General features: G+C 44.8%; 1 protein-coding gene across 4 annotated transcripts in view; it reads right to left on the reverse strand.

Annotated features, from left to right (window-relative positions):
• The window catches only part of LOC102284917 (sperm flagellar protein 2), a 207,936-nt gene that overhangs the window by 13,243 nt on the left and 180,329 nt on the right, over positions 1–14,364 (reverse strand). For all 4 annotated transcript variants that reach the window (XM_070357654.1, XM_070357652.1, XM_070357653.1 and 1 more), the window contains 2 exons: positions 10,135–10,227; positions 2,905–3,084 (listed from right to left, as the gene is read on the reverse strand). In XM_070357654.1, coding sequence (XP_070213755.1) covers positions 2,905–3,084; positions 10,135–10,227 — 273 coding nt within the window. The remainder of the gene's footprint in view (positions 1–2,904; positions 3,085–10,134; positions 10,228–14,364) is intronic.

The raw sequence follows: 14,364 nt of genomic DNA on the forward strand, positions 1-14,364 counted from the left end.
CTACTTCAGAGGACGCAAAGAGGGGTAACAAGTTGTCTCCAGTGCACAGTAGAAATAACAGCAGTAGGAGTCACTAGATAAACCACCCCCTGCTTGCATTACTAGCCCTGCTTCCCTCCTGTGCTCCCTACAGTCTGTTCTATATGGGCATCCATTTTAAATGAAATGACGCTGCTCCAGTGCCTTCTTATCTCATCTCTTGGCACAGCCAAAGCCAAGGTCCCTCCAGGGGCCTCAGAGTCCTCTCCTCATCACTGTCCTTTCCTGCTGCTCTCCTCCAGCTCAGTGCTCTGCAAGTGCTGACTTGCGGTTCTTTGGGATGCACCAGGCATGGCCCCACTGAGGTCTTTTGCATCCACTGCAGTCTTCATTTAAATGCTCTTCCTCCAGAGGTCTACCTGCCTGGCTCTCTTGCTCACCTCTCTGGGCCTTTGCCTATAGGTCTTTGCACAGAGACACCTTCTGTGAAGACCCTATTTAACACTGCAACTCCTTCCCAGACTCCTGCATTTTTCCCTATCTTCTTTTTCATCTGTGGCATTCATCACCATTTGATTTAGCCTTCACTTTACTTGCTTTATCCCCAGGTCAAGGGTAGTTCCAAAGTCACCAAGGTGCTGGATAAGTAATTGAGTAAATGCCTGGGTGTGTGGCATGGTTCTGTCTTGCCAGAAGGGATCTGAATATAAATGGGGCCCAGGTGAGGGAGTGCTCAGTGTGTCGGGGGAGCTTCATGAATGAGCTGGTGTAGGAAATAGGCCTTGGATACTGGAGAGGCCTTGAGCCTTTCGAGATGAGCCGGCAGGTGCTCCAGGTGGAGGGAACAGCAAGAGCAAAGACACAGAGGGGGCAAAAAAAGAAGGCGCAGACCCCTCTTTGGATCAGTAAGGCCCCATGCTAATCTGTCTTTTATCCTGTGTTCCCTCCGTGTTCGGGCCATCATTCCCTCGTCTTCCCATTCTTTCTTGTATGGTGAAAGTGAAAGTGTCAGTCACTCAGTTGTGTCCTCTGTCCATGAGATCTTCCAGGCAAGAAGAGTGGGTAGCCATTTCCTTCCCCAGGGGACTTTCCTGACCTAGGAATTGAACCCGGGTCTCCTGCATTGCAGGGAAATTCTTTACAGTCTGAGCCAACAGGGAAGCCCTGTATGGGTATGGGCAACTGGATGTGTAACCCTTGCAGATCACAGGACTACACAAAGGGTACAATTTACAAAGCTAATCGTGAGTTAATTGTTCCACTCAATGAAATGTGTTTACTGAGCTCCATAGCAGTAATTCAGGTTCAGGAATGCAGGTTTGAGGATGCAGAACAAGACAGATGGCCCTTCCCTGACCACCGGGGGCCCAAAGCCCAGAATGGAAGCTGACCATGTAAAGCAGTTATCTGTGAGGGTTACTGTGAGGCGGGAAGCGCAGGGAGCTATGGGAACGCAGGCAGGGTGCTGCCACCACTCCAAGTCAGGGAAGGCCTCCTAGAGGACAGACATTTCATAGAGATCTCAAGGTAGGTCATGATCCATGCCAGAGATGGGTGAAGGAGGCGCAATCCATACCGAAATGCAGAAACACCCCTGCGTGTGTGCGTGCTAAGTCATTTCAGTCGTGTCCAACTCTTTGCGACCCCATGGACTGTAGCCTGCCAGGCTCCTCTGTCTATGGGATTTCGCAGACAAAAATACTGGAGTGGCTTGCCATTTCCCCCTCCAACCCCCTCAACCCAGGGATCAAACCCGTAGCATCTCTGTCTCTTCTATTGGCAGGCAGGGTCTGTATCACTAGCGTCACCTGGGAAGCCCTGGGAAAGCGGCAAAAGCAGTTCCAAGTAAAGGCAGACGGCATCTGGCTTGTCATCCATGTGGGAAAATGTAAGCGGCCCTCCTATGGTCTAGGAAGACAGCATTCCCGAGTGGGAATAACAATAACTTGTTGCTGAGCTTTGTGTTGTTGAGTCAGTGTTAATGCTGCATTGACAGAGCACTGGGGTGAAGAGCCCTGAGCTGTCAGCTTCCTAGACAATAGTCCAGCCTCGCCCTGGTCCTGATAGAAGGGGAGGAGTTCCTCCTGGCCATCTGCCCAGGGCTGACATTTGGAGATGAGAGGGTCTATCTATGTCTTTTGGGATGTGAAAGCTATCACAGGAGCTTCCCATTTTTACTCAGAGAACCCAGCATATTTTTTGTATGAAAGGAAAAGAACTGCGGCTGGGATATCTGAGGAGTCTGGACGCATAGTATCCCTCTGCCCTCCGTATCCACAAAGAAGAACAGAGGAAAGCGTTCCACCATGAGGGCCACAGCTCCCCTCACAAGGTCTGATGCAGACTAAAAAGTCAGAGCAGTGGGCACCTCATAAGTCAGTACCCTGTTCTGAGACTTTTCTATCCGCCCTGCCCCCCAACAAAGCCAGGGAATGTTAACCCTTTATAAATCTACGGTGGGATGTGAGGTTTTATTGGACATTAAGGCTTTCTGTCCTTGGAGGCAGGTGACACAAGGATTGCCTATGCACCTTAGGTGGCCAAGTTTGGGCCTGAAACCCTATCAAGTGTTACAAACCTGTGGTATATGTTCGAAGGTTGAACTTGTTTTACATAGAATTTCCACACGGTGTGACAAACAGCCTGGATGAATACCCAGTTCATTCTCATTTATCAGGATTAGCACTTCATGCAAAATAAAGACTGTCCCCGACAGAGCAATTTTGGTTCCACGAGAAACTTTGAGCAAATTTTGGATTTTACTACCAAAGCATTTTTTTTGGAGTGTTGGCCCCAAGTTCTTAATCCAACTGAGTAAGGCCAAGTCTATTGAAGACCTAGTAAAGCATTGTGTGAGGAAAAGTTCAGAATCTTCTGGGATCCCCTCCAGACCCCAGCGCTAGTCCATTTCTGGAACACAATTACCTTTTCTGCAACAGGATGAGGCATTTCAATTGGCTGGAAGACGTGAGTCCCAATGGCTACGCTGAGGGCCCTGTAGACCCCTTCTGTACTGTCTGGATGGCAAGCAAAATAAAGCAGCATCTGCGTGTAGTCAAGCTGGGGTGGATCCTTCTCGCAGTTAGCAAACAACCTAAAGAAAAACTGTCACACAAAAAAGAATTTCAGCCAGAGAGAGAACGCAAACCATCGGGTAGAAAGTGGATGCACGGGCAATGAAGAATCTCTCCAGGGGTGTTGGAATAAGGTCATTTTCTGAGGACTGAATTACTAAAACTAACATGTAATGAATGGTATTAACTGAAAAGTAAGCTAAATATTAAAAAAAAAAAGTAGGGCTCTAAAAATTCTGATGTTCTAATGAGGTAGGTGAACCTGGAGCCTATTAGACAGAACGAAGTAAGTCAGAAAGAGGAAGACAATATCCATGTGTATGTGTATACACGTACATATATATATATATATATATACAGGAGACACAAGAGATGCAGCTTTGATCCCTGGTCAGGAAGATCCCCTGGAGTAGGAAATGGCAACCCACTCCACTATTCTTGCCTGGAGAATCCCATGGATAGAGGAGCCCTGTGAGCTACAGTACATGGGCTTGAAGAGACAGATAAGATGCATGTGCTAATTAAAGTGGTGCATATTAGGTAGAAAAAGAGAGCAAGGACCCGTCTGTCCATCCTAGAGGAAGAGTGTGCTCATCACTGAATACCAGCTTTTTCAGCAAGTCTCTCCCACAACCTGAATGACTGAGCTTCCAGTCAGTTCTAGACGCATTGTCTCATGCATTTGACAGCATGAAGAGTTGGTGCTTGGGGATCTAATATCATCCTCTGGGGCCCGGCAAAGCCCAGGCCAAACCTTGGGACATACAGGCCACACCTAAATACCTAGGGACTTCTGTTCCGGGAGGCGACTGGCTCTTCTCAAACATGTGTGTTTAGTAACCTTTTAAAAATGTAGCCTCTAATTAAGTAGATGGTTCTGGATGTTTGTGGGAGACCCCCATTTGATTCCTGGGTCGGGAAGATACCCTGGAGAAAGGGTATACCCACTCCAGTATTCTTGGGCTTCCCTTGTGGCACAGCTGGGAAAGAATCTGCCTGCAATGTGGGAGACCTGGGTTTGATTCCTGGATTGGGAAGATCCTCTGGAGAAGGGAAAGGCTACCCACTCGAGTATTCTGGCCTGGGTTGCAAAGAGTTGGACACAACTGAGCGACTTTCACATTTTCTTTCTTTCTTTTCTGGATGCTTAGTAGATGGCCTAAGTTTCTTCATGTTTAGCAAGCTCCTGGGTGATTCCGAAACTGCTAGTTCTGACCTACATTTTGAGAAGCAAGTATCTAGATCTAGAGATAGCATGTCATTCTTTAAAAAAAGTTTTTTAATTGGAGTATAATTGCTTTACAACTTTGTGTTGTTTCTTCTGTACAATGTGTGTCAGCTGTATGCCCTCTCTCTTGAGCCTCCCTCTGACCCCTCCATCCCACTCCTCTAGGTCATCACAGAGCACCAAGCTGAGCTCCCTATACTACACAGCAGCTACCCACTAGCTATCTGTTTTACACATCATGTCATTCTTTATTACTAGCAATCCTTACAACTATTAGCAAATTCAATTAGACATCCATGACAAATTGGAAAAATAAATTCCTGATATTTGACAAATCTAATGCAAATTTAAATAAAAATAACTTTAATAGGAAAACACTAAAGTCTAAAGCATAGCACAAACTAAACTTCATAGCATAAAGTTATGCTATGAAGCAGAAAAGAATTTTTGAGGTCAATGGGCTCTGTAAGCTCAATCATTCAGTCCTACCTTAATCAAAAGTTTACTGAGTATTTGCTGTAATCAGGCACAGAGCCAGGCTCAGATGGTCAGGCAGCCTTAGATTTTTCAAGAGTCATGATCCAGCTTTTGGGTTGGTTCAGGACCTTGTATTTATTTCCTCCTCCCACTTGTCACTGGGATTCCTCAGGGATTTCCAGCAGGACATGGGGTAGAAGGGCGTTGACACCAATAGATAACCATGGCATTGTCCTTTCATGCTTATCTTCCATTTCTTTCATATGAATCCTTGACGTTTAGTATTATTTCCACTGAAATGCTCTTGAAAATGCTATGTAGGTGCAACACATTATTTCTATTAACAAAGAGGCTGAATATGATATATTGAAGGAAGATGTGAAAAAATAAAGTGAACTGATATGTGAACTCCTTCTCTAATTACACAGGCTTGATTTTAAATCAGTGGATGAGACATGTAAAAAAGGTAAGGCCTGCTATATTCTTAAGATCATTTAAAATGTTGTTATGGGAAGAATTCTAAGAAGGCTTTGAAGTTTCCCGCCCCCTGGAGTACATATATATATGTACATGTGAATACATATACATTGAATACATCAGGTCAGATCAGATCAGTCACTCAGTCGTGTCCGACTCTTTGTGACCCCATGAATCGCAGCACGCCAGGCCTCCCTGTCCATCACCAACTCCCGGAGTTCACTCAAGACTCACGTCCATCGAGTCAGTGATGCCATCCAGCCATCTCATCCTCTGTCGTCTCCTTCTCCTCTTGCCCCCAATCCCTCCCAGCATCAGAGTCTTTTCCAATGAGTCAACTCTTCGCATGAGGTGGCCAAAGTACTGGAGTTTCAGCTTTAGCATATGTACATACATATGTACATACACATGAATACATAAGTACATTGAATACATATCTTGTATAACCCCTTCCCCTTGAGTGTGAGGGATTTTAAATTTGATGAGAAAGTCATTCCCAGGAGTAAAGGCAAGGAGATTCTGCAGACAATTAAGGTACTTAATCAATGGGTTTTGAGTTAATCAAAAGAGACCCCAAACTTGGGCCCTGATTTAATCATGTGAGGTGTTTTAAAAAGGACTGTTTTTAAGGAAGGTCTTAAGGCAGAGATTAGGGATTTGAAGCCAGTGAGATGCTCTCCTGTTGGCGAAGAAGCAAATCTCAAACTGTAAAAAGGCCATGTGGCAGGGAATAGGCAGCCTCTTGGAGTTGCAGTTCTCAGTCCTACAAGATAATTCTGCAGCAGCCAGTCCTGGAACCAATCAACCCTGTGTTTTGATGGTAGAACTACCTAGGCTTCCTAAAGGATTGGATGTGAGAGTTTGAAGAAAAAAAAAAGGAAAAGAACTGGGGATGACTCTAGGGTTTTGGGCTGCCCAATAGAAAGGTCAGAATGTCCACTGACCAAGAGGGCGAGGGCTCTGGGTGAGGGCAGGGCAGCAGGGTGGGGAGATGGGGGGTCAGGGACGCAGACTCGGATGCGGGAAGTTGGAAATGTCTGCTAGAACATCCAAGTGCAGAGGTCCAATAAGCAGCTCTGTTTAGGAGTCTCATGTTTGGGAGAGAGGTTTGGGGTTGAAATAGACTCTTGGGATTTGTCAGCAAATAGTATTTCAAAACACAAGTCTGGCTTCAACAAACGATAATAGTCCAAGGTCCGCTGCAGGGGGAAATGGAAGACTACTTCAGTATTTCTGAACCCCATAAACAGTAGGAAAAGGCAAAAGAAATGACACCAGAAAATGAACACCCCCGCCAGGTCGGTAGGTGTCCAACATGCTCCTGGGAAGAGAGGAGAAATAGCTTCAGAAAGAATGAAGAGGCTGGACCAAAGTGGAAATGACGCCCAGTTGTGGATGTGTTAGGTGGTGAAAAAAAAGTGATGCTGTAAAGTACGATACTGCATAGGAAACTGGAATGTCAGGTCAATTGTAAATTCCAAGGTAAACTGGAAGTGGTCAAACAGAGATGGCAAGAGTGAACATCGACATTTTAGGAGTCAGTGAACTAAAATGGATGGGAATGGATGGATTTAATTCAGATGATCATTATATATACTACTGTGGGCAAGAATCCCTTAGAAGAAATGGAGCTGCCCTCATAATCAACAAAAGAGTTCCTAATGTAGTACTTGGGTGCAATCTCAAAAATGACAGAATGATCTCGGTTCATTTCCAAGGCAAACCATTCAACATCACAGTAATCCAAGTCTATGCCCCAACCACTGATGCTGAAGAAGCTGAAGTTAACTGGATTCTATGAAGATCTACAAGACCTTCTAGAACTAACACCAAAAAAAGATGTCTTTTTCATCAGAGGGGATTGGAATACAAAAATAGAAAGTCAAGAGATACTTGGAGTAACAGGTAAGTTTGGCCTTGGAGTACAAAATGAAGTAGGCCAAAGGCTAACAGAGTTTTGCCAAAAGAATGCACTGGTCATAGCAAACACCCTCTTTCAACAATCCAAGAGACAGCTCTACACATGGACATCATCTGATGGGCAATACCAAAACCAGATTGATTACATTCTTTGTAGCTGAAGATGGAGAAGCTGTATACAGTCAGCAAAAACAAGATCTTGAGATCACTGTGGTGAGCCATCAACTTCAGTGAGATCATCAGCTTGTCATGTCGGAAGATGTGGAGAAGAGATTATGACCAAAAAATGTGTGAATCTGAGCATGATGAATTAAACTGCCTTTTCTCAGGATACTCCTGTAAATTTTTTACAACACTTGGTATTGTGTGGCCAGCTGGGAAGCCAGGACGTGGCTGAGCCTCATCAGTTATAAGGAAGTGCAGTCACTGTGAGGAGACAATGATGTGACTGCAACACACATGTGTCTCAGGGGTCCTTTTTTGGATGTAAAGAGACCTTTCACCCAGTGCCTGGGACTCATCAGAACTCATGGACAGTGACAATGACCTGTATCCAGGAGCCCTGCCAGTCCTGGATCATAGAGAATACAGGTGACAAGCAGGAGAGCTGGGTGTGGCCCTAGACTTAAGCCCTCTTCTTAAGCCCTCTTAAGACCATGCAGAAGCCCTGGCAGGTGAAAGAACCTCCAGTTCAAGGTCCTACGGTGATTCCTGGCAGAATTGGAACATAGCCCAGGGTTCCTGACCCTTAGAATTCCTATTTATGGGGTGTTTTCCCCCAATTTGGTCTTTACTATTCTAATAATGGCCAAAAAGTAAACTTATTATTTTGTTTTATGTTTTCCCTTTGTGCAACTTCTTTAGGATGTTAACCATTAAGGGTTGTTTCACCAGGTAGGGTTAGCATGGTTAGCTTCTGTTTAGTTGACACTTACATAGGGCCTACTGTGTGCTGATCACTGTTCTAAAAGGGCCACATATATGAACTCATGCTGTACAACAACCCCAGCAGCAAAGGATGAAAATAAAACCACGGCACAGAGAGGTTAGGTAACTCCATCAAGACCTCACAGCTTGTCAGCCATGGCATCTGTGCTTCTAGTCCCAGTTGAAGGGTGTTGAGATTTATGTAATGTTGAGCATCAAGTCTGTGGGACAGAGAGGCATGGAAAATTCCACTCCCTTCTGCCCTCTGGACACTACACACACACTCTCACACACATCTGTCAGCCATCCTTTGCCCCATTATTGTTCAGCTGCCAAGTCATGTCCGATTCTTTGCGACTCCATGGACTGCAGCATGTCAGGCTTCCTGTCCTTCACCAAGTTTGCTCAGACTCACTCTCCATTGAGTCAGTGATGCTCTTTAACCATCTCATCCTCTTTGCCACTTTTTCCTCCTGCCCACAATCTTTTCCAGCATCAGGGTCTTTTCTAATGAATCTTCCCCATAGAGCACATCTTTCTCAGACTTTGTGGTTCTGCCTCTACCCTCCCCCGCACACTTTGTTCCAGCAGTTTGGGCAGCAGCAGATGGGAGCCATACTCCTCCTTGGCACCCAGAGGCCTCTCTGGCTTCCCTGCCTTGCAGTCCTTAGGGCTGACCAGCATAGGCTGCCTCCTGCTTTCAGCAGCTCCATGAGCAACTGAAAGGCTCTGCTGTGATGGACATTTCTAACAACTTCTCGCAGAAAAGGAAAGTGCTTTGTAGTTGACATCCTATTCAGACTACTGGCCTCTTCCCATGGAATGAAGAACCTATTTCTATATAGATATGCTTTCCAAAGCTTTACAGGAGAATTGAACTCAGTCCTTGGGTTATAAAACAATCAACAACAACCAAAACAAAAAGCTGCCCCACAACTGCCAGCCTCATGTTTTGAACTTTTTTGGTAACTGACCCCTTTCTTTCACCTGCTTTCCTGCTAGCATCTAGCAGAGATGCTTGAAATATGCATCCAATGGAAGAGAATTGCTAATTTTCATGTTACAACAAGTTGTGTTCAATTTTGCATTGTAATTTTACACTAATGGCTGGCTGAATTGATTAATCAATAAACATAGCTTGCTGTCATGTCTAAATCTACCGTTCAATGTTTCTCATATCTTATCAAACTTCATTGTGTTGGATATAGTTTCATATTTTTAACATTTATACTGAAGTCAGAATAGTTTTCAGATTTTAAGATCTTATATACTATTGTGGCCTCAGGGATAGAAGTTAATGATAGAAGGTAACGGCCAAAGTGTTCATTTAGGATTTTCCATAACATGATATGAAAAGCCCAAATGAATTTTTTGGCCAACCCAATAATGATGATGATAGTTTTGATGATAATAATAATCTGATGGGTATGCAAACTCTTGGAATGTTACATGAGTTAGTCAAAATCAAAGAGAAATGAACGAAGGCACATATGGGTAAAAGGCAGTTCTTATCCAAAGCTTTTACAATTGTAAGGACCTTTAGTGAAGAATATGCTCAGTAACAGCTGATTTGCTAGATGAGAAAAGTGAAGCCCAGAGAGCTTAAGGATATTGTCCAAGATCACACAGGGAGTTAACAGGAGGACTGTTTAAGATTTGACCCCTGCCTCCTCTCCAGACTTCTCTGTACTGCAGCCTCATACTCAGTTGCTTGGTCTTGTTTGACTCTTTGGGACCCCATGGACTGTAGCCCACCAGGCTCCTCTGTCCATGGAATTTTCCAGGCAAGAATACTGGAGTGGGTTGGGCATTTCCTTCTACAGGGGATCTTCCTGACCCAGTGATTGAACCTGAGTCTCTTGTGTCTCCTGCATTGGCAGGCAGATTCTTAGTCACTAGTGCCACCTGGGTGAATATTAAACTCTACACTTTGGGAATACATTAAAGGAACAGGGGATGGGGATGGAGTCTAAGACTAATTACACAAGAAATTGATCAATGTTACTGTGATATGGTGCCACATACACATTTTAAAAAGACCTCAGTAATTACCTCTATAAGATGCTCCTGCCTATTGAATGGCAGGGGTTCAAGAGGATTTTCTGGAATTTTGATATCTTCGTCTCCTGTAAACCACAGGCCAGCCTACACAAAAAACAAAAATAAGAATCATTAAAGTTATGCTGAGATATAATTGTTGCTTTCAGAGCCACAGAGGTTGAATTGATCTTTGCAAGATGTCTAGAGCAGAGGTCCACAAAGTAAGGTGCAGAAACCATGGGGGTGCTGAAGCAAATTCTAGAAATTCCATTCATGTGTATGAGATCTCATTCTTTTGTAATAATTTTTTAAAAAATTGATAATGTATAGAATGCATTAGTGCAGCAGTACACAGGAATGATTTATAAATGAAAACCCACAGGCCAGGGCACCAGCTGCACTTTGACTATGCTGTAACTATTGGAGTGTGCAGTGAAGCTTGGAGGTCCTCACCCTGGATGTGGATGGCACAGCAGTATCGTGGCTCAGACAATAAAGAATTCACCTGCAATCAGGAGACCTGAGTTCGACCCCTGGCTGGGGAAGATTCCCTGGAGGAGGGCATGGCAACCCACTCCAGTATTCTTGCCTGGAGAATCCTATGAACAGAGGAGCCCGGCAAGCTACAGTTCATGGGGTTGCAAAAAGTTGGACATGACTGAGCAACTAAGCACACTCTGCTGGTGTCTGTGTCCTCCGTCACACTGCACGTGTCCTGTCCATGTTTGTATATGTCTTGGAGCCTAGTGTCCTGCTGGGGCAGGTTGTTGGTGTTGGAAATCTTGGCTGAGTGACTGACTGACTCAAGAGCTCAAGGACCGATTTTGAAAAGACAGCACTTGTCCTCAGCCCATGTCTGACACTAATTACCAAATCCCTTGATTGCTGTCTGGGCATGCCTTGCCCCTCTCCCCCTTTCCCCTACCCCACTGCTCCCATGCTGGTGTAGAGCCCTGTTGCCTCCATCATGAGCTGCTCCAGCAGCCTTTGAGCTGTCTTCATTTCCAGTCTCTCTCTTTGTTTCAACTTAGACCATTCGACTATCAATTTTCCCTAAACGTGATTCTTGTCATGTCAGCCTCTACTCAGAACCATTTCCTTTTCTTGCTGTTTTGCTCACATCATTCCTCCTCCAGGTGATTACCTGTCCACCAATGTCAACCTGCTTATCTCTCCAGACCCAGCTTAAATTACACCTCCTCAGAGAGGTCCTCTCATCTTTGTTCTCTCCTCTGAACTCCAGTTTGACTTGTTTATATCACACATTTGGGCATTCAGTATGTTTTGGGTTGCCTCATTCATATTTGCTATTGAACATCAGGTATTACTTCCTTGGGTTCAAAGAATGTGTCTTGCCAAGCTTCCATATGGCAAATACTTCCTTTTGTTCCTAGGTCTTGCTCCCTTGCTGTCTTCCACACTGACAACCTACCCTTGGCACTGCCTACTGCCAAGAACCATTGGCAGGTCTAATCTGACTCTGGCCTATGCTTTGTGCCTTCTTTCCTTCCGAGAATTACCTGTGCTGGGAGAGAAGGCTGGAGTGGTGCTGGGTAGCTTATAAGAGGATGCAGCCTCCAGAGGTGGAGACTGGGTTTTCATTTAGAACAGAAGAGTGCTGGGTGGGAGATTCTGGCCATGCATAAGCGTGTGAGGGAGAAGATCCAGGAGAAGCTAGGGTCCATCATGGGCTCAAGGTTTGAATGTAAGTGCTTTGCTTTGCCCAGTGGCTAAACTGTTGACAGTAAGTATCACTCCATGGGGGCTTCCCTGGTGGCTTAGATGGTAAAGGAACTGCCTGTAATGTGGGAGACCTGAGTTCAATCCCTGGGTCAGGAAGATCCCCTGGAGAAGGGCATGACAACCCACTTCAGTATTCTTGCTTGGAGAATTCCATGGACAGAGGAGCCTGGTGGGTTACAGTTCATGGGGTCAAAAAAAGTCAGACATGACTGAATAACTAACACTTTCGCCTTTACTTCACCACTCCATGGAGAATAGAGAGATGAGGAGCACAGTTAACATTCATGCTTTGGGACAGGATGGAGTGACAAAGCTCAGAATTACCTCCTGCCTAAAAAAATAAGAAAAATGAAATATATGTGTTTATATATATATATAACAATTATTTCAGACATTAAACAACAGGCAACACAGGATGGTGATTCCTGAAATAAGGAGAACAATGAGGAGCCCAACTATGGTTCAGTCTACAGAGCCAGGGGAGGCATCCAAATCGAACTGGGATGTCCTGCTGGGCTGAGAAGATAGACTTGGATTTGAGGGAAGGGCAGCTTCACTGGTAGCTCAGTTGGTAAAGAATCTGCCTGCAGTGTAGGAGACCTGGGTTCCATTCCTAGGTTGGGAAGATCCCCTGGAGAAGGAAATGGCAACCCATTCCAGTATTCTTGCCTGGAGAATTCCATGGGCACAGTAGCCTGGCAGGCTACAGTCCATGGGATTGCAGAGTCGGAGATGACTAGCCACTAACAACACTAACCACTATGATGACTATTAATAGAATTTTCAGGGAAAAACACTAGAGGTGCACAGAAAGAGAAGGTGAGCCCTAGAGATGTGCAGAAAGATCTCCTCAAGTCTTGGCTGAGAGCTGACTTGTGCAGATGTGTATGGAAAATACTAGAAGTGGGAGAAAGAATCACAGGAAGGGAGTAAGTTTAACAATTCCTAAAACTTACATAGGGCTGGGACTATATTACCACCAGGGAAAATGTGACCACCAGGCAGGGAAGGACCTTCTGATGCATAAGGTATTGAGTAGTGTCCCCAGGAGGATACTGCCTGAGTAGTGGGCCCAGAATGTTGTTATCTAGTGGTTCAGTTGTGTCTGACTCTTTTGTGACCCCATGGACTATATAGCCTGCCAGGCTACTCTGTTGATGGGATTCTCCAGGCAAGAATACTGGAGTGAGTAGCCATATCATCCTCCAGGGGATCTTCCCAACCCAGGGATCAAACCTGTGCCTCCTACATTGGCAGGCAGATTCTTTACTGCTGAGCCACCTGGGAAACCAGGGCCCAATTAGCCCTATGATAAAAGGCTGTTTTGGACCCACCCTTACCAATCTTAATGTAACCTTGAAAGGATAAAACTGATTGCATATAACATTATTGCATGCCCAATAATATTTAAAGGCATATAAAATTGGGCGCTCAGCCATATAAAATTTGTAACATGTGGCATTCCATACAAAGGCATTCAAAAAAGCCAGAAAATATAACCCATAGTCAGAAGAAACATCAATTAATAGGAACAAACACAGCAATACATAGATGATAGAATGAACAGACAAGGATGTTCATTTAGGTCTTCTAAATAAATATGCAGAGTACATCATAAGAAACGTTGGGCTGGAAGAAGCACAAGCTGGAATCAAGATCACGGGGAGAAATATCAATAACCTCAGATATGCAGATGACACCACCCTTATGGCAGAAAGTGAAGAGGAACTAAAAAGTCTCTTGATGAAGGTGAAAGAGGAGAGTGAAAAGTTGGATTAAAGCTCAACATTCAGAAAACGAAGATCATGGCATCTGGTCCCATCACTTCATGGGAAATGGATGGGGAAACAGTGTCAGACTTTATTTTGGGGGGATCCAAAATCACTGCAGATGGTGATTGCAAGCCATGAAATTAAAAGACGCTTGCTCCTTGGAAGAAAAGTTATGACCAACCTAGATAGCATATTCAAAAGCAGAGACATTATTTTGCCAACAAAGGTCCGTCTAGTCAAGGCTATGTTTTTCCTGTGGTCATGTATGGATGTGAGAGTTGGACTGTGAAGAAGGCTGAGCACCGAAGAATTGATGCCTTTGAACTGTGGTGTTGGAGAAGACTCTTGAGAGTCCCTTGGACTGCAAGGAGATCTAACCAGTCCATTCTGAAGATCAGCCCTGGGATTTCTTTGGAAGGAATGATGCTAAAGCTGAAACTCCAGTACTTTGGCCACCTCATGTGAAGAGCTGACTCATTGGAAAAGACTCTGATGCTGGGAGGGATTGGGGGCAGGAGGAGGCGGGGACAACAGAGGATGAGATGGCTGGATGGCATCACTGACTCGATGGATGTGAGTTGGGTGAACTCCGGGAGTTGGTGATGGACAGGGAGGCCTGGCGTGCTGCGATTCATGGGGTCGCAAAGAGTTGGACACGACTGAGTGACTGAACTGAACTGAACTGAACTGAAATAAATTTCATTTGTTCAAGGAGATAGAGGGAAAA

This window comes from Bos mutus, chromosome 20 (genome assembly GCF_027580195.1).
Source record: "Bos mutus isolate GX-2022 chromosome 20, NWIPB_WYAK_1.1, whole genome shotgun sequence".
NCBI lineage: Eukaryota > Metazoa > Chordata > Mammalia > Artiodactyla > Bovidae > Bos > Bos mutus.